General features: G+C 44.3%; 1 protein-coding gene and 1 long non-coding RNA gene across 7 annotated transcripts in view; one reads left to right on the forward strand and one right to left on the reverse strand.

The window, feature by feature from the left end:
- LOC135542517 (double-stranded RNA-specific editase 1-like) overlaps nt 1–27,155 on the forward strand; it is a 66,810-nt gene that overhangs the window by 25,580 nt on the left and 14,075 nt on the right. For 2 of the 6 annotated variants that reach the window (XM_064969535.1, XM_064969537.1), the window contains exons 3-4: nt 11,276–11,325; nt 23,605–23,631. In XM_064969535.1, the coding sequence (XP_064825607.1) occupies nt 23,622–23,631 (10 nt within the window). In that variant the 5' untranslated portion in view covers nt 11,276–11,325; nt 23,605–23,621. Of the gene's footprint in view, nt 1–11,275; nt 11,326–16,274; nt 16,553–23,604; nt 23,632–27,155 lie in introns of those variants that run through there. The other 4 variants (XM_064969533.1, XM_064969539.1, XM_064969538.1 and 1 more) reach the window with 4 other exon arrangements.
- Nucleotides 1,376–15,039, reverse strand: LOC135542518 (uncharacterized). Its single transcript, XR_010456105.1, has 2 exons — nt 14,953–15,039; nt 1,376–2,002 (listed from the first exon to the last, which is right to left on the reverse strand). It is a non-coding gene; the product is annotated as an uncharacterized LOC135542518 (long non-coding RNA).

Here is a 27,155-nt window from a genome sequence, read left to right on the forward strand (position 1 = left end):
GCACAATTGGTGGCTGACTAAATACTTTTTTGCCCCACTGTATATCTGACATGGTACAGGCTTTTAAACCCATAACCATATGTGTGTGAGGTTTATACCTTTGTTTCAAAGTAGATTTGTTTAAGACTACCGAGAATCACTCCGTGTGGCCCTTATGTAGCCCGCTGCAGTAAACTGTTAAAGGTAAAACATCTCCACCAGCTGTGAGGTGAAGAAGAATGTGTACTGTACTCCCTGCCCCCTGTAGGACTTGTTTTTACCCCGATGGTTGGTGAACTCCGAGAGGAAACATCACAAGAATACAGAAAGGATATAAACACAGAAAGGTGACATTAACATCAATTCAGAGGCCTGTCAGTGAGGTTTTTCTGGCGTTGTGTAAAATAGCTCTGGGAAGTTGAATAAAAAAGGTTTACCATGCTTTCAGTTCCCACTCTATTCATTATTCCGGGTATCACAGATTAGGAGTGATGGCTATTGGCCACACTGTTTTCCACCTCATCATATAAATATGAGCAACCAGGATGTTAAGGCATTCTGATGCAGTGGGGCGAGCATCCTCTCTCTTGGATCTCCTCTATTATATCTTCAGGGCAAATGATTGATTTCGGTGTGGATTATTTTCTTTTGCCATCCCCCACTGCAGGTGTTCATCCTTCATACAGTAGGCCCAGTAATATAATCCCCTGATTCTTAATCTCCCCTCTTGGAAATGATTTTGGAAAACAGATTAAATGCAGAGAAACCAGGAGAAGCACCATCTGACCTCGTGGGCCCCACCCTGATAGGAACATGCTGATCTGTGTACTATAGAGATATAGTGTGCAGGGCAGGCATCACCCTTACTGTGTTGCCTTGAAACGGATGTTATCCTACACTAAAGGGGTTATCATGATTTTCACAGTAGTTTACAGGCAGCTAGGTGGCAAGTAAAATGTTGTATTTCATATTACAGTACATCTTCTGTAATATAAATAGGGTATCAAAACAAGTACTGTGTAATGACCCACAGTACAATACTGTAACATTGACTGTATTATACTGTAAAAAAAGTAAATGCTACCTTAATCGGAATGGATGAATGAAATTCATTGAGAGAAGGGTTTGTATTTCACAGTATTTTACTGTAATTACAAGCGATTGGTGCAAGAAGGTTGACTGCTAGGTAAAGTGTTTACACATTACACCATAGTCAAGAATATTTGGTGGCACTTCTAGAGGCCTTAATGAAGGATTCCAAACTTGCAGCAACTACAGGGCAAAATAGAACAAAATGACATGGGGAAAATGCTCAGCCATTTAAGGTTTAAGACTTGCTGCCACTCCATTATGTCAAGGTGTGTCTAAAGGCGAAGTCAGGTGCAGGAGAGCAGAGTATGATAAATAAAGTGCACTTTATTAAAGTTCCAAAACGGGAGCACAACAAAAACGCTCAACACGAAACAATAAAGAAAACAATAAAGAAAACAATTACACACAAAACATGATGGGAAACAGAGGGTTAAATACAATTAGATTGATTGGGGAAATGAAAACCAGGTGTGTATGAAAACCAGACAAGACTAATGGATATATGAAAAATGGAGCGGCGATGACTAGAAAGCCGGTGACGTTGATCACTGAACGCCGCCCCCGAACAAGGAGAGGAGCCGACTTCAGTGGAAGTCGTGACAGTACAACTGGAACCCCGCACGACCCGCAGTAGTTTGGGATCCAAAATATGCAAAATATCTGCAACTGGAACCCAGCACGACCCGCAGTAGTTTGGGATCCAAAATATCTGCAACTGGAACCCAGCACGACCTGCAGTATGTTGGGATCCAAAATATCTGCAACTGGAACCCCGTACCCCTCCCACTCCACGAGATACTGAAGGCCCCCCACCCGACGCCTCGAATCCAGGATGGAACGAACGGTGTACGCTGGGGCCTCCTTGATGTCTAAAGGGGGTGGAGGGACCTCCCGCACCTCAGATTCCTGGAGTGGACCAGCCACCACCGGCCTGAGGAGAGACATGGAACGAGGGGTTAATACTATAATAAGAGGGAAGTTGTAATCTCTAACATACCTTGTTCATCCTCCTCAGGACTTTAAATGGCCCCACAAACCGCGGACCCAGCTTCCGGCAGGGCAGGCGGAGGGGCAGGTTACGGGTCAAGAACCAGACCCCCGGTGCAAACACAGGGGTCTCACTGCGGTGACGGTCCACGCTGGTTTTCTGACGACGCGCGACTCGCTGGAGATGGACACGAACGGCCTCCCATGTCTCCTCCACGCGCCTAAACCAGTCGTCCACCGCAGGAGTATCGGTCTGACCCTGATGCCATGGTGCCAGAACCGGCTGGTACCCCAATACACACTGAAAGGGGGAGAGGTTAGTGGAGGAGTGGCGAAGCGAGTTCTGTGCCATCTCGGCCCAGGGCACGAACGCTGCCCACTCCCCCGGCCGGTCCTGGCAATAGGACCGCAGAAACCTGCCCACATCCTGGTTGACTCTCTCTACCTGCTCGTTACTTTCGGGGTGAAAACCCGAGGTAAGGCTGATCGAGACACCCAGATGTTCCATAAACGCTCTCCAAACTCTCGACGTAAACTGGGGACCCCGATCCGACACTATATCCTCAGGCACCCCGTAGTGCCGGAAGACATTTAAACAGGGCCTCCACAGTCTGTAGGGCAGTAGGGAGACCAGGTAGAGGGAGGACATGACAGAACTTAGAAAAACCACAACGACCAGGATCGTAGTATTCCCGTGAGAGAGGAAGATCTGTTAAGAAATCCACTGACAAATGTGACCAAGGTCGTTGTGGAACGCGTAAGGGATGTAACTTACCTCTGGGCAGGTGTCTCGGAGCCATACACTGAGCGCACACCCATCAGGAGGAAACATAAACCCTCACGTCCTTTGCCAAAGTGGGCCACCAGTACTTCCCAGTCAGACAGCACACCGTCCGACCAATCCCCGGATGACCAGAGGAGGGTGACGTATGGGCCCAAGAGATCAACTGGTCATGGACAGCAGACGGAACATACAGACGCCCGACGGGACACTGGAGGGGAGTGGGCTCTGTACGCAACGCCTGCTCAATGTCTGCATCCAGATCCTACACGACCGGCGCTACCAGGCAGGAGGCCAGGAGTATGGGAGTCTGATCCATGGGCCGCTCCTCTGTGTCATACAGTCTGGACAGTGCGTCTGCCTTCTTAGGATTGTCTCCTCGCTGCCCGGATGTACTCCAGGTTGCGGTGGTCAGTCCAGATGAGGAAAGGGTGTTTAGCCCCCTCAAGCCAATGTCTCCACGCTTTCAACTCTTTAACCACAACCAACAACTCCCGGTCCCCCACATCATAGTTACGCTCCGCTGGACTGAGCTTCATCGAGAAGAAAGCACAGGGGCGGAGTTTCGGTGGCGTGCCCGAGCGCTGTGAGAGCACAGCTCCTATCCCAGCCTCGGACGTGTCCACCTCCACTATGAAAGCCAAAGAGGGATCCGGATGGGCCAGCACTGGAGCCGAGGTTAACAGAGCCCTTAACTGCCGAAAGGCCATGTCTGCCTCAGCCGACCACCGCAACCTTACAGCAGTGAGGTAATGGGCGCAGCAACCTGGCCATAACCCCGGATAAATCTCCGGTAGTAATTGGTAAACCCTAAAAATTGCTTCACCTCATTTACCGTGGTGGGAGTTGGCCAATTACACACGGCTGAAATGCGGTCACTCTCAATCTCCACCCCTGATGTGGAAATGTGATACCCTAGGAAGGAGACGGCCTGTTGAAAGAACAGGCATTTCTCAGCCTTGACATACAGGTCATGCTCCAACAGTTGTCCAAGTACCTTGCGCACCACGGACACATGCTCGGCGCGTGCAGCGGAGTATATCAGAATATCATCGATATACACCACTACACCCTGCCCGTGCAGGTCCCTGAAAATCTCGTCTACAAAGGATTGGAAAACTGATGGAGCATTCATCAACCCGTACGGCATGACGAGGTAATCATAATGCCCCGTGGTGGTACTGAACGCCGTCTTCCACTCGTCTCCCTCCCAGATATGCACCAGGTTATACTTGCTCCTGAGATCCAGTTTCGTGAAGAAGTGCGCCTCATGCATTGACTCAGTCGCCGTAGCGATAACTGTACCCCACCGTGATTTGATTGAGACCTCGATAGTCAATGCACGGGCGTAAACCTCCACCAACCTTAAATACGATTAGATTGATTGGGGAAATGAAAAACCAGATGTGTATGAAAACCAGACAAGACAAATGGATATATGAAAAATGGAGCGGCGATGACTAGAAAGCCGGCGACGTTGATCACTGAACGCCGTCCCCGAACAAGGAGAGGAGCCGACTTCAGTGGAAGTCGTGACACATTATGTCCCCTAAACAAACTGATGGGGCACTATAACTACATAGGAGTTAAATTGGTACAGCATTCTCACTCACGGGTGCAACAAATATAGCTCCTTACAAGGCACACCTCAAAATATGTTAATGAGACAGAAACAACAATACCATGTACCTGCTAGTGGTCAAAAGGGTTTTGGCGCTACAAAAATACTGTACGGCACTGTAATCTGTGGGGTTGATTACAGTACCATTGGAAATACAGCAATTCTTTCCCCATCCACAACATTTTCCCACCATAATTTACAGTAAGCTGCAGTAAAACATTTCAGTGTTTTACTGTTGATAATACTCAAAAGGACTGTTTAAATTACAGATTTCCGTTAGTGTATGAACAATCGATCCGGCATGTATCGTATGTACAGTCGGATATGTACAGTGCCTTGCGAAAGTATTCGGCCCCCTTGAACTTTGCGACCTTTTGAGCGTTAGGCTAGTAACCGAAAAGTCGCTGGTTTGAATACCCGAGCCGACAAGGTGAAACATCTGTTGTGCCCTTTAGCAAGGAACTTAACCCTAATTTTCTCCAGAGGCGCTATACTACTATGGCTGACCCTATAAAACAACACATTTCTCCTGACCTATCTAGTGTAAAAAAATAATAATAAAGTATGTGACAATAAAACAGATATATTTCGTTTTTTACTGTGGCAGCAATGCAGTATTTCAGATGTAGAATTTCCAGAATATACATATATAGTCGGAAGTTTACATACACTTAGGTTGGAGTCATTAAAACTCTTTTCAACCACTCTTGTTAACAAACTATACTTTTGGCAAATCAGTTAGGACATCTACTTTGCGCATGACACAAGTAATGTTTCCAACAATTGTTTACAGACAGATTATTTCAATTATAAATCACTGTATCACTATTCCAGTGGGTCAGAAGTTTACACTAAGTTGGCTGTGCCTTTAAACAGCTTCGAAAATTCCAGAAAGTGATGTCATGGCTTTAGATGCTTTTAATACGCTAATTGACATCATTTGATTTAATTGGAGGTGTGGATGTTTTGCAAGGCCTACCTTCAAACTCAGTGCCTCTTTGCTTGACATCATGGGAAAATCAAAAACAAATCAGCCAAGACCTCAGAAAATGTGTAGACTTTCACAAGTCTGGTTCATCCTTAGGAGCAATTTCCAAACACCTGGCGGTACCACGTTCATCTGTACAAACAATAGTATGCAAGTATAAACACCATGGGACCATGGTACCTGAGCCGTCATACCACTCAGGAAGGAGACACGTTCTGTCTCCTAGAGATGAACGTACTTTGGTGCGAATGTCACGTATGTCATAATGATGAGACCAAGGCGCAGCGTGAGTAGTGTTCCACATATTTTTAAACTGAAGCTCACCTAACAAAACATAAAAAATAAAACGAAACGTGAAGCTACTGATGTGCACATAGACAAGATCCCACAACACAAATGAGGTAAATGGCTACCTAAATATGATCCCCAATCAGAGACAACAATAAACAGCTGTCTCTGATTGGGAACCATATCAGGCCAACATAGACATACAAAACCCCTAGACATACAAAAACTAGAGTACCCACCCTAGTCACACCCTGACCTAACCAAAATATATAGAAAAACAAAGATATCTAAGGTCAGAGCGTGACAGGGAAAAGTGCAAATCAATCCCAGAACAACAGCAAAGGACCTTGTGAAGATGCTGGAGGAAACCGGTACAAAAGTATCTATATCCACAATAAAACAAGTCCTATATCGACATAACCTGAAAGGCCGCTCAGCAAGGAAGAAGCCACTGATCCAAAACCGCCATAAAAAAATCCAGACTACGGTTTTCAACTGCACATGGGGACAAAGGTCATACTTTTTGGAGAAATGTCCTCTGGTCTGATGAAACAAAAATAGAAATGTTTGGCCATAATGACCATCGTTATGTTTGGAGGAAAAAGGGGGAGGCTTGTAAGCACGGAGGTGACAGCATCATGTTGTGGGGGTGCTTTGCTGCAGGAGGGACTGGTGCACTTCACAAAATAGATGGCATCATGAGGGGGGGAAATTATGTGGATATATTGAAGCAACATCTTAAGACATCAGTCAGGAAGTTAAAGCTTGGTTGCAAATGGGTCTTCCAAATGGCCAATGACCCCAAGCATACTTCCAAAGTTGTGGCAAAATGGCTTAAGGACAACAAAGGCAAGGTATTGGAATGGCCATCACAAAGCCCTGACCTCAATCCTATAGAAAATGTGTGGGCAGAACTTAAAAAGCGTGTGAGATCAACGAGGTCTACAAACCTGACTCAGTTACACCAGCTCTGTCAGGAGGAATGGGCCAAAATTCACCCAACTTATTGTGGGAAGCTTGTGAGCCTAGTTCAATTATCTTACCCAAACAGAACCCAAAATAAAAGCTTGTTTTACTCCTTTGTTTGTAAACAATGTAGTTGAAAAACAAACACTATTTTAAAAAACATATATTTTACCTTTAACTAGGCAAGTCCGTTAAGAACAAATTGTTATTTACAATGATGGCCTACACCAGCCAAACCCGGATAACCACGGAGCCAATTGTGCACCGCCCTATGGGACTCCCAATCACGGCCGGTTGTGATGCAGCCTGGATTCGAACCAGGGTGTCTGTAGTGACACCTCTAGCTCTAAGATGCAGTGCAGACCACTGTGCCTGTGTATAGCCTTAAAACATGGTTTAAACTATCATTTTGATCACAGATGGGCAGTCCCTGCATCCAAAGCTCACATTTTTACCAGTCCCATCCCTCAGAGGTTTTGGGTGACCCCTTAAACTGCAGATTGCCCCTTAAAGAGATTCTAGTATACTTTTTAGCCAGTAGTTCTGAAAGTAGCACTCACGATCCAAAAATGGTCCCTGGAAGTTGCGTACTACATCATATATTTACAGATATGTTCACCACATCGTTGCTCTCTCTCTCTTTGCTGTGTCCATTGAGCCCTGCAACCTCATTGGATAACGCTGGGCAGACCTCTTGCCAGCAGTCACTTAAATGTGATGGGCTGAATGAAGCTCATTGGCGAGAACTCAAATTGCTAGGGGGCTGGCCATAATGGGGGGAAATGTAGGGAAAATGGCACGGCACAGCTTCAAGAAAACAGACGCTTTCAAACTAGGGATTTTGTGGCAAATTTAGGTACGACAGTAATTCTGCTCATAGATTATGCATGTATAAACTACACATTGAAATATTCAGCCCAAAGCGAGAGGTTTAAAGGATGCTTTCTTAGTCGCTAAAGTACCGGAGCATTTCTTTAATGTTTCAACTCTGCTTGTAACTTAACATAACATTACATAGGCTACAGTCTCACACAAGTTTCACACACCAATATTTAACAGTGAAAAGATTGCTCATTACAACAATGTAACGAAATAGAAATGGCCTTAGACACTAAATCCCACGTGTTTAAAAGAGCCACCCCAGACCCCTCAACATCAGGACTGTTTTTCGAAAGCAAAGCACTCTGACAGTGAGTCAACATCACTGGTCACATGCTCCATGCTCCGTCTCACTATTGCACGGCAGGAATTTGTTTTGATTCCCATACATGAGTTGTGTTGATATGATGATGGGCTTGCCCTGCTCATTCAAGAGGCATACAACTGGAAGAGTTTGGACAAGTGCCCTGGAGCGGGAGGGAGCCGTACAGGACAAGGGGTTGTGAACAGACGAGGGCGGAAGTGAACTCCCCTTAGGAAGAAGGGGGAAGATACATAGGTTCTTCATCTCACAATACACACACAACACAATACAATATGTAAGTGCGTTGTTCACAGCAACCTTCTACCTACCAAAATGTTATTCCTCCTCTCATTCACTCTCATTCTGTGGTCTGGTTGTGGACAATGATAGCTCTATCAGCCCTTAACGAGGTCCACGCTCAGAAAGAGACTGTGTGTCGCGTGTGCTCTCTCTCCGGCCTCTAGGTCATGAGACTGCTCGTTATGGCACACACCTGTCTCCATCGTCACACGCACCTGCACGTCATCATTAGATTGTGGGAATGTTTGTTTTCTCTACATGATTCAGTGAGGTGATTTCTTTTTTTTAAAGAAAGACTGGAATATTTGCATGTGGCTCCCACAAAATGTGCTTTTATTATTATTTTTGTCATATTTCCTTGACAATTAGATGCACTATGGACTCTGTAAATTGTACCAATACTCTGTCTTAACACACTGAGTTTTCAAACCCTTGTCACACAGTCTCTCTCTCTGCATAGGGAAATTACCCTAAACATCAGGCACCATAAAACATCAAATAGAATCACTGGTGTACCAAATTACCCTCAGCACATGTGGTTCTGCCTGAGCAACCTGCCCCATAGCCCTCTGGGTTTTGTCCCAAATGGCACCCTATCCCCTTTGTAGTGCACTACTTTTGACCAGAGCCACTGGCACAGCCCCTTTTTATCCTCAAAAAGAGTCATTCATAAACCTTTTTCATTTCCATATGCACCAGGAGGCTAAGTATTTGTTTTTTGACTGATCAAAGTGCCTCAGGCCTTGAAATAGAAATCATCGATTGAAGGTAAGGGGATATGGGAGAACAAATGCTGTGGTCAAGGCTCCGAGGGTGCCAGTGGATTGAGTGGAGTTTACTCAGGGGTTCAAAAGCACATATCAGACCGAGTTTTAGTTTAGAAAGCGATCTCTCCGCAGAAGTGACAGAATGGTAAAAACAGCTAGATTGCCATAGCAACATCAGGGAAACTGGGAAGAAGGGAGTGGTGATTCAAATACAGCAGTTCTGTAACGTCTTTAATTGAGCCTCGCGCCTTCCCCTTATTTTCCGGCCTCAACACGTTACGGAAAGAGATGACCTGTTCTTAAGGTCTCAAGCAAGTCAACACATATTAGTGTGCTGTTGTATCTAAAAAAAAGATACAATCTGCAATGTTTGAATTTCTAACTTTAATTACTGAGCAAGTCATTTCATTAAATCATGGCAGCTTTGCGACACCATGTATAGCTTCGCGAAATGTTAGGCTTAACATGAGAAAAATAATCACCAAATTGGCCTGCCAATAAATATTGATCCAATAGTTAAAGTACGCACTCACTGCTGTATGCACTCACTGCTGTATGCACTCACTGCTGTATGCACTCACTGCTGTATGCACTCACTGCTGTATGCACTCACTGCTGTATGCACTCACTGCTGTATGCACTCACTGCTGTATGCACTCACTGCTATATGCACTCACTGCTATATGCACTCACTGCTGTATGCACTCACTGCTGTATGCACTCACTGCTGTATGCACTCACTGCTGTATGCACTCACTGCTGTATGCACTCACTGCTGTATGCACTCACTGCTGTATGCACTCACTGCTGTATGCACTCACTGCTGTATGCACTCACTATTGTAAGTCTCTCTGGATAAGAGTGTCTGCTAATTGACAAAAATATAAATATAAAATGCCTAAAGCAAGACTATAGGCTACATGCCCTGGTACCACAGAAAGACCATCATCGATGCAAGTCTGGCTGACGCATTCCACATTTTTTATTTTTATGGAGGTTGTGGGGGTCTAACCTTGCGCGGGGAGGGGGGGTCAAGAAACCCAGAGCCTCGGGGCGGGTTGGATGTTGAATGGGCTGATTACTCCCCTCTCCCCTGTCTCTAGTATTATGAGAGAAATGATGCAGCTGACACCAGTAACAGATTAAGCTGTCAAAGTTTGATGAGACCTGCATGCAGATAGGAGGGTGAAGCAGGGGAAAGAGCAGGGCAGTTTGCTATAGAGGGCCTTTTCTTCATCACCACTTATCCGCAGATTGCTATCTGTGCAATGCATGTGAGAACGCTTCCCATGGCTTTATCTTGAAGAAATATTTTGAGGAATGACCTGGAATGATCTACGATGAATCGAGGCAAACAGGAGATTCAGGGCTGTTTTAAGTAAAACAGTTAGTACATTTTGATGTTGACAAAGGCCAGGAGAACACGAGAGTGTGCGTACTGCTTGAACATCAGAACCATGGCACAAACCGCTGTGCTGTAAGTGAAGCTGCCGTTTTGGAATAGGGCGTGTAGTCGGTCTATGTAGGAACGGAGGGCCGCGTTAGCGTTATTCTGGAGCTGTGAATGCCTGCAGCTGTCTGTAGAGGAAGTTGTGATGTGTCGAAGGAAGTGCGTCTCTGTGATGTCCAGCAGGCAGCATCTGTGCTCTTGAATTAAATTCAGCTGTTTTGAATAAGATGCACACACACTTAGAACACGCGTGAGGGTACCATGTCACCATAACAATACCCATGGAGTGTTCAATTGTTTTTGTTGGCCGGCCCAGGCTCCCTGCACCTACAATTGTTACTATGACTTTGAGTTCTGTGGGCTGCCAGAGTAGGCTGTAACTCTGTTGATATTGGATAAGGGGAGAGTGTAATTCTGTCCAGTACTTAGTTCATTTCTGGCCTGTAGTTTCAGGTTGGGTTTAGAGGCAGCTCCACTGACAAACCAAGCAGTGAGCCCAGTGAGTGAGTGAGTGAGTCCAAGCAGTGAGTGAGTCCATACGCTCACCCTCCTAGTGTGTCCACTTCGGATCGTCATCACAACCCTTCGTGTGAACTCTGTCTGTTACAGTGCATTCTCAACAGGATAGAGCACTTACTGAATTATCCTACTGTGGTGTGGGGCTATTCAGTGCTGTGTTGTCAGAGGTTGGGCTCTAATAGAAAGCGCTCGCTTACTAAAAATGTGAGTAGTTCAAGAGTTCCATCTAGTGGTTGTTTGATGCTACTACATGATCTGTTGATGTGTCCACTGTTACCACAGCCGGAGGACTGCAAAGGCTTGGCAGTTTGAACTGTACAGGAGGTTTACATACTGTTTTAATTGCTTTTTCAGATCACTGGATCCATCAAGTACACCCAGAGCGCTCAGCAGGTATAAACCAGGTGGGTGACCCGTTTTGTCATTTGATTCCATGTTCAGGCCCAGGGCCGGCCTGCTCTTGAGGCAAGATTAGGCGGATGCCTATGGCAGGATTGTCTGAGTTAAACTGACCAGGATGCACCTCCATCAACACATAATTCTGCCCCCAAAACAATGACAAATTCTCTCAACCAGTGTCACTTGGGCTTTTTAGGTGAGCGATGATGCCGCTTTGATAAGCAGTGTCCGCTTTGTCAGAGTCAGGGACGCAACATATTTATCTTGTCCATTCCCAGCGCGCCTCTCCAGAGTGCTGTTGGGGAGATGCATCGCTGCTCCTAACAACGTTCCATCAACAACAACAAAAATGTAACGTAAATCATGTGGAAAATAAAGCAAAGAGTATGTGGCCTGTTCTGTAGCCAACAGGCTAGAGATGAAATGGACGACAATGTGATGAGACGGAAACGTCTACATCGTGAAGGTTTCTCAGATCAAATCGCCTAACCTAAATGGCGCCCAGTCAAATACAAAATGCGCGGACATGTTGACAAACAGTATATCCTAAAAACAGGACAGGTCAAAGTGAAATGGACCATATGGAATGGACAAGCAGGCTACTGATAACCGCTGTCCAGGAGTTTGGACCCCATGGGCTTAATTGTCATGATCAGTCGTTTCAAGTTTTGTATCCGTACCTTTTTTACAAGCTGATCATAGTGAAAATGAGAAAATCCTGCTCCATTTCCCGCTGTGTAAACACATTGCAAATAGGTTCATGTAGTTGATTTTCTGAGCTTTAATAGCCAAATTGATCAGGTCACAGGAATCAGGACTAATAAAGCCAAGGCAACAGCCTGTTTTACAAACGGTGGGCCTACCACATGGATGGTCATTCATAAAATGCCACTGTGGCCAACATGGTAGACTACACGCCGTCTTTTAGATGTCTTTTTTTGGTCCTGACCCGATCGGCCGTCCTTTTTTGTCTTCTTTTTTTGGTGTTTTACAAAAGGTTAGGCCTCCCACATAGATGGGCATTCCTAAAATTCAATTTCAGGCGACACTGTAGGCTATACCTCAGTTAGCACGGACTGACACTGATGTCTTTTTTTTGTCCTGTCCGGATGCCTTTTTTTGGTGCAGTCCAGACCGGCCTTGATTTGCATGTCCAAGGACATTGGTTTTTGATCCAGTCCGGATCAAATCTGAACCAATCATAGGCGTCTATTTTTGGTTCAGATTTTGTCCGGTCTGGACCAGCCTTGATTTGGCTCAAACATCTGTCTATAAATGACATCTTTTCAACTTCATTCAGAACTGAAAATTAACCTGATTTCAATGCCCGGAAAATACGTATTTTCACCTTTAATTCAGAACTTAAAGTGAACCCAACTTCAATATCTAGAAAAGACAAACAAATGACAAGGGTTTGAGTGAGAGGACTAATGGTTTTAGTTAGAGGTGGCCACACGCTTCTCCAAAGTGTGCCCGTGTAATTTCAATGCACTTTTATGACTTAAAGAATAGTCTCTGGGTGCTTTTTTGAGGTCTCCTAGCTGTACAGTAGATGTTTTGTTAGGAACACAACCCTGCACCCCCCCCCCCCCCATCACACATTTACTGCTCTTGTTTACGCAATAGAGAAAACAGCCCATTACAAATCGCAATCTGGGTCAGGTGGGCATCATTTGTGTAATGGTTTTCCTCCTCTTCTGAGGAGGAGTAGGAAGGATCGGACCAATATGCAGCGTGGTAAGTGTTCGTCATTTTATAAAACTGAACTGAACACTACAATACAAAGTAAACAAAAAGAACAACCGAAACAGTCCCGTCTGGAAACTAATACAAAGACAGAAAACAACTACCCACCAACCATAGTGAGAAAACAGCTGCCTAAGTATGGTTCTCAGTCATAGACAATGATAAACAACTGCCTCTGATTGGGAACCACACCAGGCCAAACACAGAAATACAAAAACATAGAACAACACAGAATGCCCACCCCAACTCACACCCTGACCAAACTAAAATAGGGACATAAAAAAGGAACTCAGGTCAGGACGTGACAATTTGAAAGCTTGTTCCATTGCCAACATGACTAGCTAAGTTATAAAATATAATATTACGGTGTTAGGCTTTCACAAAGAAATTCAGAGAAACAAATTGTAATTTTGGTGAGCATAGAAAGGAGAGGCATTCTGGTGCGTGTTCTTCACGATAGACAGACACAGGGTCATTCTGTTCAGGAGAACCCAGGCTATGACACCATGTCATCTGGTAAACTGTACATCAATCATACTGATCATGAACGTTGACACTGTATATAACATGAGTTTTATGATATAGAAATGGGAATTGCACATTTGGACGAGTATTTGGCTCGCGTGTATGACATCAAAGCGGTATTTATTATAATCCTCAACATCTCATCTTTTAAATGTTTAAATGACATCGTGTCCTCTTAACCCTCCGGCTGTGTTCCGGTCGAATTGGACCGATTTACAAGTTTTCTCTCTGAAAAAATGTAGTTCATTTAATCCGATTGTCATAAGGTTCCATGACTTTGTCCACACAGGGCATCTGAACACACAAAACACATTTTGATGATTTTCATTACATTTTGGGTGTTTTATTTTAACTTTTGTACATCTGTGGTGTTCCGGTCATTACAAATTAATGGGTGAGACTACAATTAGTGTATACAATTTAGTTCAGGCACATGCCCACTCATCAAATGGACACACTTCCTCTCCCAGACCCCTGTTTGAGCACACACACACACACACACACACACCCCTTCTTGGCTTCCATGGCAACCCCCACAGAACCTTTCCCCCACGGAACCACACCTGCTGGCATTCTCACAAACAATCGCAACATTGTTTCAATAATATATAGAACTTTTCTGCAGCTCTGGTATATAAAGCTTTTTTGAGGTCTTGCTCACAATCCATTCTGTGGCAGCACAATGAGCAAACGATATACTCTATGTGAGGCTCTTGATCATAACTTTGATCACGACCCTGATGAGAAGGAGAGAGTCCATGTTTAAACTTTGACACAAAGTATTCTGAGATAAATAGCACAATGTGTTTCATCTGAGTATTTGTTAAAGTCAAAATAATCCATACATTATGCTTTTTTAAAACTCAAAAACGAGTTGTATGAGCTCAGGTCAATGAGGCCTACAGGCCATAAATAGCAAATAGAAGTTCAAAACGTGTAATGTTCACAAGAACCTAAGTTGATAAAAAGATCTAACACAACATTAGGTGATAATATATGGATTATTATGGATTCATAATCAGCTATAATAGGCCGGTCATTTTGGACCGACCCCTTTAATTAACATGAAACGAACACAACATGAGTGTTAATATACAGCATTTCCCTCAGTCAGACAACGAAACATTAGCAAAAGTTGCCCAATTAGCGGAAGGGATGGGGGCAACTTCTTGTTGCGTGCGGTGCTCAAATTCAGAAAGCCTGTCGGTCAAAACCCATACAGCGCTGTGATGCGTAGAGCCTGAGCTCTGACTTAATTTATAGCACGTTACTCTACAGCCACTGTGTTCCAATTTAGGCGCTTATTAGTGCCCAAATCTGCCATTTTCAAGCCGTATACAGGTACAAGTGTATTAACTTACGTGAGTTGCATCTGAAGTTGGATGTGTTCATGGTCACTTCAATGTAAAACATGGCCCATTCTGATTCGAAACTGCGTGCAACTTTTCATGACGCGGCCAGGAAATGGGTCTATTGTGATGTTGTTCAGATGGGCTTGATTCATTTGAGGTGATACACCACTCCAAGACGCCACAGGGGGGCAGTGTAGGCCAGAGAACCTGTATCTCATATGGCGTTGTTATTGCATACTATTAGTATGAAGATGCGCAGATTTTGTTTATTTATTTGCAGGCCGTCAAATAAAAGGCACTCCTTCGATATAAAGTTATTTTTGTCGAAAATTAAAACGTGTCAGTTTGCCACTTTCATGAGGTTAGAGTAATAACATGTTCAACTACTTAAGACATTGGTTATAATCAAGGTTGTGCCTTTAGATTTCGAGAAAAGGAACAGCTAAGGTAGAATATTTTGACTTCTGAATGAGAGAACTTCCTGGTCTATTTCGCAAGCGTTCCCGGAAGTCTTGCGATGTTGTGCCTCTGAGTTTAGAAACTCTGTGATACTATCTGTCACGTTTTGGTTCCAAAATATTTGGATTGCATTCACTGTTCACTGGGGGGAGACAGAGGTCCAGTAGTAAGTTATACCGTCTGGTATGTGTTTTCACGAGACCCACGATGCACTACTTGTATGTGTTTTCTTACTGTATGTATAATTAATATACAATTACAGCTAATCTCCCCCTCTTTATGAGGGTGAGGAGTTTCATAATAACCCTGGCCAGATTTAGCTGATGCCTGAATGATGGTAGACATGGACACTAAGTGGTGTGGCCGCTTCTACAATACGGAGTGCTAAGTCCCCCAGCCAGGAAGCCACTGGTGCATGTCAAGACAATAATTACCCCCAGGATTAGAGAGGTCTGGATGGGGGACTGGTGGAATGGAGTCTTGGGTTGCTGACACAGGGAAATGTACGCTGAGAGCCAGCTGTGTCCATAGAGTGTGCCTGTGGAAATTAGTTTCCACCTGCCCTGAATACCTGAATGTGACACGGGGGTAACTGTGTCACCGTGACAGCAATGGGACAATATAGGTCCTTTGAATCAGTATGAATCAATGTTTCTATTTCTTAGATGGCATTTGTTGGCCATCTGAAGGTGAGCGTCATTGGATGGGGCCAGGTGTGTGTGTATGTGACATGTGTCTCCTCAGATCACGAGGGTCCGTAAGGAGAGGGCGAGATTGGCTACCACTGGAGTGACGTTTGTTCGTTTCATGTCATTCATATAAAAGTACCGGCTGGCAAAGCTCATGACATCTGAGGGTGTGAACGACAGACAGGCGGAGGGAGGGTCTGCGCCTGGTGCCTGTACAGTACTTAGCAGAGTGAGAGAGGGAAGGGAAGTGCAGTGCCTCCTAGAATCTCCAGGCTAAAGAGAGCCTAGTGGCAACAGGGCAGCCTAGGGGGCAAAAGGACTGCCTCTGGGCAACAGGGCAGCCCTGTTAGGCATGGCTCTGTTTCTGGATGGCTCCCAGGCCATGGGGGCCGTGGGGGCCTATTACTGCTTGATCCGGAGGAGGTTCAAGAGGAGACGCAAGAAACGCTCCGAGCGCAAAGGTACTCCGCTCCAGGATGGCTCGGAGGGATAGGCTTTGTGTGTGTGTGTGTGTGGAGGGGAGTGCTCATGTGGGCTTGTGTGTGTATCTGTAGGTCTGTGTTTTTTTTTTGTCACTATACTTAACATTGATGGATTGGTTGATTGACTAATGCAAGGATTGCTCTGGTGTGCTTGTGTATTTGGTTACAGAGTTGTGACCAAAATACTGCGTATGTTGTCCCTGAGAATGATGCAGGCAGTTTTCAGATATTGGAAATATGTCATTGAGTTTGGGATAACAATATGAGAATTCATGCATAGAAATGCACACTGCTGTGTGCTTCAAGAGCATGTTCAAAGTTTTTTTTGAGGCAAACCTGTATTTGTAGTAGAATCGTGTTACTTTATTTTCCACCGAAACATGAATTTGTGATGTCGTATTTGTGTTCGAAGGATCAAGAACTGTGTTAATATCACATGTAATCTTCCAAGAGTTTTCACCCTTTAAACAGAGCTATAGTTATCATACATTTAACTCTGAAGCGTACTGTCAGTGCCACTCAGACTTCATATACCATACGCATGATGTGCTCTGTCATTTTCTATGACAGGATACAGGCTCAGTTCTGCGCCCGTTGCTTTGGGTGATGGCAATAGGCAGATATATTAACTTTCAAATTAACTTTCTGCGACGATGGGGGAACCGGTAGTCTATTGCAAGGCGAGCAGATAGCAGTTTCAATTCTGAGAGGTGTCCATGCGAAAAGCATAAACCCTCCTTCCACTCCTGGGCTTTAATCTCTGGAGCGTGGATACAGCATGGTGATAGGCTGTTTGGTCTCTTTGCATACTGTAACGTGTCCCCGTCATACACAGTCTTTGAGATTCAAAGTTCTACTAGAGAAAGGGGCATCTGAAAGGAGATTAGGAATGTGATGGTTAAGTTTTTTTTAAATGATCTGATATGTTGATTTATTTAAAAAAATAACAAAAAAATCTAATAATATCCCTGAAGTGGATGGAATATGTACATTTGTTTCTTCAAGTCCCCCCCTATATAGAGTCTGGAAGGTATAGAGAGAAATAGCAATAGCGTCTCTCCGCCATGCGTCATTGGTCAAAGCCTATGGGCAAATGAATGTTTTTTGTTGTTGAGGATTTAAGGTCTATGGTAAACACAGGCTGAGATCGCATATGTTTTGTTCTATGAGATAATCTTCATCAGCGAACGTCACTTTTTGTGAATTTTTAAGCATTTATGGTTTTTTTAAAAGCAGGCGAAGAACATAAAGGCTTCATAATTCATAAAGGCCACGTTAACTGACTGATATTATCTCATAGAACCAAACATATAAGATCCCCTAAGCCTGTGTTAACCCTCAGACCTTGTTTTTGGCGTTTATCCCAAAACCCCACTCTTTCACCATTCATTTTCCCCATAGGAATGGCTGAACGAACCAGAGTTATTTCTGGGCGTTTTTAGGAAAGGGAAAGAGGGATACCTAGTCAGTTGTATAACTGAATGCCTTCAACTGAAATGTGTCTTCCGCATCTCTGAATCAGAGAAGTGTGGGGGGGGGGGGCTGCCTTAATCGGGAAACAGTGGGTCAACTGCCTTGCTCAGGGCTACATGCTGGCGAGCGCTGTAGACAATGTCTAACTTTATAAGAAACAAGATGAATCTAGTTTGCCACAGTCTTCCAATGATTTCTTGAAGTGCTTGGTTGGAATCCTCAGAGCGACGTAATCTGTTGATGCATTATGAGGAAGGACGCCAGTAGGGATTATTACATTGTTGCAATAATAGTTTGTCAAGAGGTAAACAATGAGCTGCCACCTTGGCATATTAATCATATGGATTAATTAAAGGGAAGTTCAGCAGAACCTTTTAATTATTAGACACGTTTAATATTCTGGCATAAAGCCGCCTCCCGTGACTGAATGAGTAAATCAAATCTATTGTAGTGGAACATTTAGTAAGTATATTTGGGACTGGAGATATTGTATTCTCTCCGAGCATTATCTGTAATGTGCTGTGCTGCCTGCTGAAGTCATTTTTGTAATATTCTCGCTCCGTTGGGTTTAGACATGATTGTCAATGGCTGCTAATATTTCAATGGCTAAATAACTCTGAAGCTTACTCAGTCCAACCCTCACATAATATTTGAATGCGGATTCCCTGTCTTCGGGAAACACTCAGAAGGCAATACAGCAATTACTTGTCTCATTCTGTCCCGAGTATAAAATACATAAATTTAGCTGTAATCCAAGGTAAATAGTTCAAAAGTATTGCGAATATTTTTTCCCACTGTTTACACCCGGCACACTGGGAAGTTATACGTACCATAATTTCCGCTGTACCTTCATGCTAACTGGTGTGCTGCGAGGTGAGGTGAAGTGTGAGTTTAATCTACTGGGGGAGGAAAGTGAACTCCAGACAAGGTAAACGGATGGATTTGCACTGTGAGGCGTACACGGCTGCTCTGCGAGACGTACCCGGCGGCCAGATGACGCTGAGGGATGTGTCTGTCTAGCCTGCCTGAGCCGTACGCCATGAATCTCTGTCAGACCTAACAGTATCCTCTTCTCTGATAGGTGGGGGGTTGATAGTGATACTTGATAAGTGGCACTGTTGTATCCAGATATTTCTGGTCTCAAGTGAGCCCTAAGATAACTGCATTCCGTTCTAGGTTGTTCTAGTTATATGATTTAATGAACATATGTTGTATTTTGGCTTTGGTACCACCGCCACTATAATCAGTGGTGTAGCGGTGCCTGGAGGAAGTGGGTATAGCCCAATGTTGAACACAAAAAAAAAAAATCTATCGGCCCACCCAGCGAAGGAAAGTGTGAAAAATTGTGTGAGAAACGGTGACATACACTAAATGACCTAAATGGATAAATCCCATATTGGTCTCTAACAGTCAGGCCAACCCAAGCTGTACCGTGCTAATAGGCTAATAGTAGGTCTACTATTGAAATAGATAAACGAGGCTGTTAAGTCAGAAATAGCACAGATTTCACACTTTTTTAATAGAAAAACAACACAATCGGATGTTCAAAGTCCACACCAGTGCTTAAACCACATCAGGAGGACCTTTGAGGTCTATGAAATGTAGAATTTGTTTTGTGCAGTTACCCTTTAATTGAAGTGTGCAGGCACCTCGCACTGTTTGGTTAGCGAAAACACTGTTGCACATGAGATAGAGTTTGCAAAACAATTGGCCACTGGATTAATGCAAATAATCATGATATCAATCTGCCAGATAGGCATAGTCTACTTTGCAGTTGACATTTAATTGAGCAGGTTTTTAGGAAACAATTTTCATCTACCAGAAGACGGTTAGCGTCGCTGTTTTTCCTGTTCCTTAATTGTTTGAAACCTGGACGTTTTACTTCATGTTATTTTATAAAGACGTCTTACCTTACGTGAAAGTAGCCTATAGCCAAAATCCCACCGTCGAAATGTGGAAGCAATTATTTTTTATAAAGACTTCCTCATTTGCATTCTCCTGTTCTATTCGTTTTCTTTACACTTCCTTTCAGTGTCTAGCAGGCATTAACCTAGACATATTAGCGACCCATGATCGTTGTTGCATCTTTAGATCTACCTTCTGCGTTTAGGAACCTTTCTGGGTAAGCCTACTGCCGTGTGCACATTGCTACGCTGAAAATGTGAAGAAATAATAGTTTGTCAACATTTTAAGCTAAGCCTTCTGATCTGCTCCATCAGCCTTGTTAATTGATACGGCATATACCTCCGCTACACTACTATGACACGCATCATGGGGATTAAGAAGTGAGCCTACACAATGCCCACTGAAAAATAAATGTGTATACCTGTGTTTACCCTCCACTACACCTCTAACTATAATGTTACATCAAGCTGACCCTCTCAAACAGGGGCCACCTCTACCTCCCCGTCCCCCTCCTCACTCCTCTCCTGGCTAGTCGGCCTGTCTGTCAACCTTACCTCCAGACCTGGTTAAATCAGGAGCCGTGAGGTATGAAATTCAACATCTTCCCCTTCCCCTCTCTCTCCGTTCCCTCCCTTCTCACCCAGAGATAGAGGAGCACCTGGCCCGGCCTTGACGGCAGCAGCAGCGGGGGAAGACAGCGATAGTCATCTGTTGTGAGCTACGGGGGTAGTGGTGCGGAGAGAATGGCTGGGGATGGGAAGAGAGCTAAGGCAGAGCTAGGAACCTGGAATCTCTCATCTGGCGTATACCTACCTGCTGAGCACCTAAAAAAATGGTGTGCCTCCTCAATGTACGGTGTGGGAGAGAGTACAAAATCACCTGCCTGAGGCTATGAAGGTAGCTGACTACATGTGACACAGTTGGACCGTTACATGAAGGGCATTTGCACAGTAGCAATTTTCAGCACTGGAGGCCAGGGACCAAAGGGCAACCTGTGATGGCGTTAAATGGATTTGATCCGACTGGCTGTCAGCCAGCTGGATAGGAAGGAAGAGGGGCTGCTTGGGTGGGTTGCAGCAAGTTTTCAGGACTCGGGGCGGCTAGAATTTAACAGGAATAGTGGCTTCCAGTCTAACGTGGTACTCCCAGAAAGATCAAATAATATACACTTGTGATAATGATTGTGTGTTCTGCCTTTGTCCTCATCATACCTGCAGACCAGAGGCTGGGAGAGATAAGCCTTATACCTGGTTTACCCTTGAGCATGACAGTGACAGGCCCCTCTGCACTGCCTAGCCCCGCAGAGGGAACTCTGAGAGGTGATAGAATAGTGTACGTTTGTACCTGCGTGCGTGAGTTAGAGAGAGAGAGATGACCGAATACTGTGTATGAATGCCAGGCTGTCATCAGCGTAGATCTGGAGTCTTCGCTTCCGTTGGAGAAGACCCACAGGGGGGCTGACCCCTGACCCTAGCCCGTTTAAGTGACACTGATTAGCGTGTGGAATATGTACAGCGTCCCTGTCGCCCACTGCGCCATCATAAAGATTGCATTGGTTCCTTTGGGGAAAATGGTAAAGGGACTGCAGCCACATAAAATCTCCCCCGGTTTTCAAGGACATTATTAGCTGTGCAGCAATTGCAGCACTGACCTATATTACCCAGGGCTAGCATTTACAATAAAATGGACTGGACACACCCTTACTAAGAACACACCCTTACTAAGAATCTAAAATGCATTCCAGGTGACTACCTCATGAAGCTGGTTGAGAGAATGCCAAGAGTGTGCAAAGCTGTTATGAAGGCAAAGGTTGGCTACTTTGAAGATTCTTGAATAAAATTTTTTGGTTACTACATGATTCCATATGTGTTATTTCATAGTTTTGACATCTTCACTATTATTCTACCATGTAGAAAATAGTCAAAATAATGAAAAACCCTTGAATGAGTTGGTGTGTCCTTACTTTTGTCTGGTACTGTATATCAGACAGATTGATATATACTGTAATGCTTTTTGATTTATTGCAATTCAGTATCAGCCCATTTCAAGGTTTTGATAGGTATACTTTCTTCATTTGAGATTTTCATGTGATTTTGCCCTAAATGTCACATTTCCATCGACTACTGCAACAGTTCAGTGATTTTTTCCATTGGGACTTTCAGGCTAATAGCCACACCATTTGTAACTGACAAACTGAAAAAGGTCAACCAATAAGGTTTGGTTGAATTTGCTTGGTAAAATTTCTTCAAATGGCCTTGGTGTTCAAGGCAATATTATGTTCCAATATGATTTACCCGGTTGCATTTTAAGGTAAAAAATTGTGGGATTTTAATGTCATTGTTAAATCTTCATTTAGCTCCCTCAGTTTGTACACTATTACTGATGAAGAAAATAAAAGGAAAATCTATGAATTAGCCTACTGCTCAGTTCCCTCTCGATCTGGTAGTTTATTGTGATTCGTTTTATAACCAATGAGGTACTATATACAGTAGGTACTCTGATGATTTGGGTGGAGGTTTGGTCTTCTTGCTTGAGACATCTTATGTTTGGATTGTCTCTAACAACCAGTTATAGGAAGGCAAATAAAAAGTAGTGAGGTACAGACAGCTGCCGAGTGGCGCAGCATTCCAAGGCACTGCATCTCAGTGTTAGAGGCGTCACTACAGACCCTGGTTCAATTCCAGGCTGTAATACAACCGGCTGTGATTGGGAGACCTTAGGGCGGCGCACGATTGGCCCAGCGTCGTTAGGGTTTGGCCGAGGTATGCCGTCATTGTAAATAAGTATTTGTTCATAACTGTCTTGCCTAGTTAAATAAAGGTTAAATTTTAAAAAAACAACAGAGTGCTCCCTCTGTCTGTTCCTTTCAGCTCTCACTTGCCTCTGTCTCCCTTCCACCAACTCATCACCTCTCCACGGCACATTGATAAGTCACGCCTGTGGCTTAACGGGGCCTGGTCGAGGGTCCTGTCCAGCATGCCTAAAAAAATGATATTTCACGGCGAGAAAATGGAGGGTATGAGAGAAATATACGCCGCCTCTGCTGCTTCCAATGTTCAAGGAAGTTTTTTGTGCTGGAAGGCACCAACACCTTATTTCTCCCAAGTCCGCCCAAACCCAGTGGATCGATCCATCTGCGTTAGGCCGCTGAGGGGTGGCTCTGATAGTTGGTTTCAGAATACCCCTCCAGCTATAGTGCTATTCCGCTTCAAGAACCAGAACTTTCCCCAACTTCCATTGATCAATGTCTCCTCATGGGTTGTCTGGTTAGCGCTGACACCTCTGGCTGGTGTCTCCTGTCATCATCATGAGTTCAGCATTGTTTTCCTCTCTGATGGGATTTGAGTCTGTGGTTTATTGAGGGTATTACCAGCTCTTGACAAGGGTTGGTGATGGTCGACTGCTGATTGAGAGCACGGTACCAGGTGGGGAAATACATATTGTGGTGAACTTCACCATAAATGCACATCATAACATTACATTTCATATTTCCACATTTTCTCTCCCCAAAAATTCTAATGGTTATTTTTGATCACCAGAAAGTGTGGAATGGGTTTATCCTATCATATCAGGGGACAACACCTCAGATTTGATGGGAAATCATTTTTATATTTCCATAATAGTAATATTCTGATTTTCTCTTATTTTCATAGGTGTCATCAGCAAAGCAATGACAGAAGGTATGTAGGGTGCTCATCTTGTCTAGTTTCATGCTACTTTAATCAACTTTTAATACGGTCCTGCCATTTCACAGCATGTGCGTGTGCTCACGTGCAAGCCTGCTTGTGTGTACTGTACAGTATACTATGAGTACATGACAAGATTTGCAAGATAGGTTCCGCCTGTGTACCTGTGTGCGGTGGTGCGTGAATGTCTATGTATGTCTGAGACAGGAGTGTGTATTCTTTGAAGGCGAACAACATCGGGAGACATTGTTAACTAGTTGTTGGTCTCTGGGGTCCAGGCTGTGTGAGATACTGTCTGTTTCTCCATAGGATGTGAATGACAGGCTTCAGGCAGACATACAGCTCCAGACTCTCCTGGATTCCCTATTAAACGCATGTTCACGCCACGCAGACAGCATACGTTGCTATAGATACGGTACTGCAGAACCTCATATTTTTGATGGTGGACCAGCAATGTAAATATGGCTGTGGCAATCCTTTATGGCTTTCACACGTTGGTCCTTAGGATGAAATAGGGTGCTCGCATTGATTTGCTAAGATCGCGGGTTGATATTCATAGTCCTAAGATTCCCAACATTGATAACTTGGGGAGAGTGACTGTGATTAACAACAAGCTCAAATGTGTTGATGCTGCATATCCTTGTAAACTCTTGCTCGCTAAAGTTCTCACGGGAAAACCTCAATCATGTTTTTAAATGTGAAACCTTTTAACATGAATGGCTAACAGAGGCTACACAGGCTGTGGATACAATCCAGTGTTGATATCTGTGAGCTTTGACAGTGAACAGAATGCCACTCCAAATCCTTGACGTCTGTCTCACTACTTCCCTTTTCTTCAAACGCGTGTACACAAACTCACTCACAGATAACTACTTTTGTTGACATTTTCTCATTCCGCCCCAGCTAATTTCTGTCGCCCATTATCTTGGTGAGCGAATGGCAACCTAAAGCCTCGGTCTCCGTCAATCCAGCACACAAAGCAAGCAGCCGGCATTTCCAGCAAAGGCGCCAGAGCTCGGCGGCCTGATAACATTGTCAGTGCTAATGTTCGGGAGGAAGGAGTTGAGTGGCGGCGGGGGTACAAGGCCACTTCTTGTCACGCAGAGAGACGAGATTACACTGTTCAGGCTGAGAGAGAGGCTGGTTGGTTAACACAAAAGCCGGCTCTGATCTTCGTACAACCAAAGCAGCTTAACAACAAGGCTTTCTTGGTTCTACTTGGTTCACTTATGTGATTTACTTACTATGATGTGCACCATTCACTGTTGTGTGTATAAATCTTGTGTGTCCTCCTCCAAAGACTGTCTAAAACCAGGCTCGTAGAAAAACCCCTGGGAAAGCTGACTGCCATAAAGAATATTAGTAGGCATATGGTTAACAAAAGCACTCTGTATGTAGCACTGTGCAATACCATATGTGTCAAAGAAAGGAAGGTGAAGACCCTCTTCTCAGCCCTGTCCACCAGCTCCTAGCACTAAGAGCAGCATTCATATCCTGCTGATTTCCTTTCCTGGAATGTGCATTGACCACCCTGCTCATTCTGGTTGTTGTTGTTCCTCTACATGGAATATTAGCTCAGCTATGGCGCCTAGTAGACTACAGCTATGTATGTGGCCTAGGGGAAATATAGCAACAGGCACATTACCACACCACGTGCTTACTGCTATGGTTCTGGCCAATTCAGTGGCCTGCTGTGCTGAAAGCTGTGCAGCACTAGCGCTGTCCATGGTGCTGACAAAGAGCTACTCAACAATGAAAAGAAGTGTCCCTTTTTTAGGACCCTGTCCTTCAAAGATCATTCGTAAAAATCCAAATAACTTCACAGATCTTCATTGATTTTGACCCCCCCCCCCCTGTTCAGGGACACATTATTCCATTTCAGTTAATCACATGTCTGTGGAACTTGTTCAGTTGTTGAATCTTGTTATGTTCATATAAATATTTCCACATATTTGTATGACAGTGAGAGGACGTTTCTTTTTTTGCTGAGTTTATATTCCTAATGAAACCTGTACTGGAGGCTATGGCAGCTACGGCCGCTACCCTTTCTTTAATACCCATCTGGCTCCCTGCGCCTGGCCATTATGACTCTGACACATGTTGAGCCAACAGCCACGCAGTTGCCTCCAGCACCATGTTAGTGGAATAGGACGTGGTGCAGCTGGGTGGCTGTAAGGGGTCTGGATAGATGATGCCATTATAGCAAGGTTGGATATCACTAGCTACAGACACCTTGGTTCAGTGAGAGCTCATTTTGGCGCCGACACATGCTACATCACTCAGCTAAACTGATCTGGTCATGCAGGGCCAAGGCAATATGAACCATCATAGACCTGGTACTTCATTTAGTATTTGTCCACTTGAAAGTGAGAGCAAACCAAACAAAGATGACATTTAGACAAAGTAATGAGTAAGACTGCAACTTAACCCAGACCATTAATCTTCAGTGATGCAAATATGACACTTCCTGTCCCTTGACCTCTGACCCCTGTCATGGAAATGCCAGCGATTTATCCACAAGGCCACTCTCCAGGAAGTGACCGTTCAGTCACCCCCCCCCCCCCCCACAGCCAGGAAAGCAAGGTCCCTAATCCGTAGCCAAGAGTGTTGCAGTAAAAACCAGCCCGTCAACGTTCGTTTCAGCCCAGAAAGCAGCATTGATAATTATCTGGTAATTCATTAATTATTTAATTTCCTGCACGGTGGATGACATGTAGAGTGACAGTTTGAGGATTAACCTAACGTGAATAACAGCAGCGTTGCGTCCCTTATCGTCCTAGAATGCGAGCGCTGCTGTCTCACGGTGAGAGCTACAGTTTACGATTGGGGGGGATGCAAGGGAGGTGATGGCTCTCTGACAGGCAGTCAGGAAGGGGGAGGCAAAAGGGGTATAGGAAGAAATGTGAGCGATGTCATTTAATAGCTTTGACTCAATAAGGTGGCAGTTGCAGAAGCGCTGTCTAAATGAATGGTTTCTATTATCTACTATTATCTCCTCTGCTTTCATGTTGACTACAACAACAAACTTGCCGTTTGCTCCCAAATAGTATTGTCTTTTCTCATTGTCATTGGATGAGAAAAGTTGTAAAAAAGCTACAACTTTTCAGTTTGACATTTTATGTATTCTATATCTAGTGGTGTCAGCACCCTCTCCTTCTTGAAAGTGTCATTACGGAAGTGATATGGATTTTTGTATTCCTCAATCACTCTGCCTGTAGTGGCTGGCCTGATTGGATAGATTCAGCAGGCTGCTTTTCTGTGGGAATGCTTATCAAATGCATCCGCTTCAAAGCAAATGGCACCAAAGAAATGCTTCTGCGGCAATCACAGATCATCTCCATTCAACTCCCTCCATTTTCTCTTGTCTGCGGGAGGACTTTGCAATTGGTTGCTTTTGAGAGAGAGGACACCAATTATACTGTCCCGGTCTATGTGAAGTATTTATATCAAAATATTATTGTTTCTATTTGAAACCCTCAGTCATTTATCCCCCACCCCCCCTCCCCTATTTACCATAG

Source organism: Oncorhynchus masou, chromosome 6 (assembly GCF_036934945.1).
Source record: "Oncorhynchus masou masou isolate Uvic2021 chromosome 6, UVic_Omas_1.1, whole genome shotgun sequence".
NCBI lineage: Eukaryota > Metazoa > Chordata > Actinopteri > Salmoniformes > Salmonidae > Oncorhynchus > Oncorhynchus masou.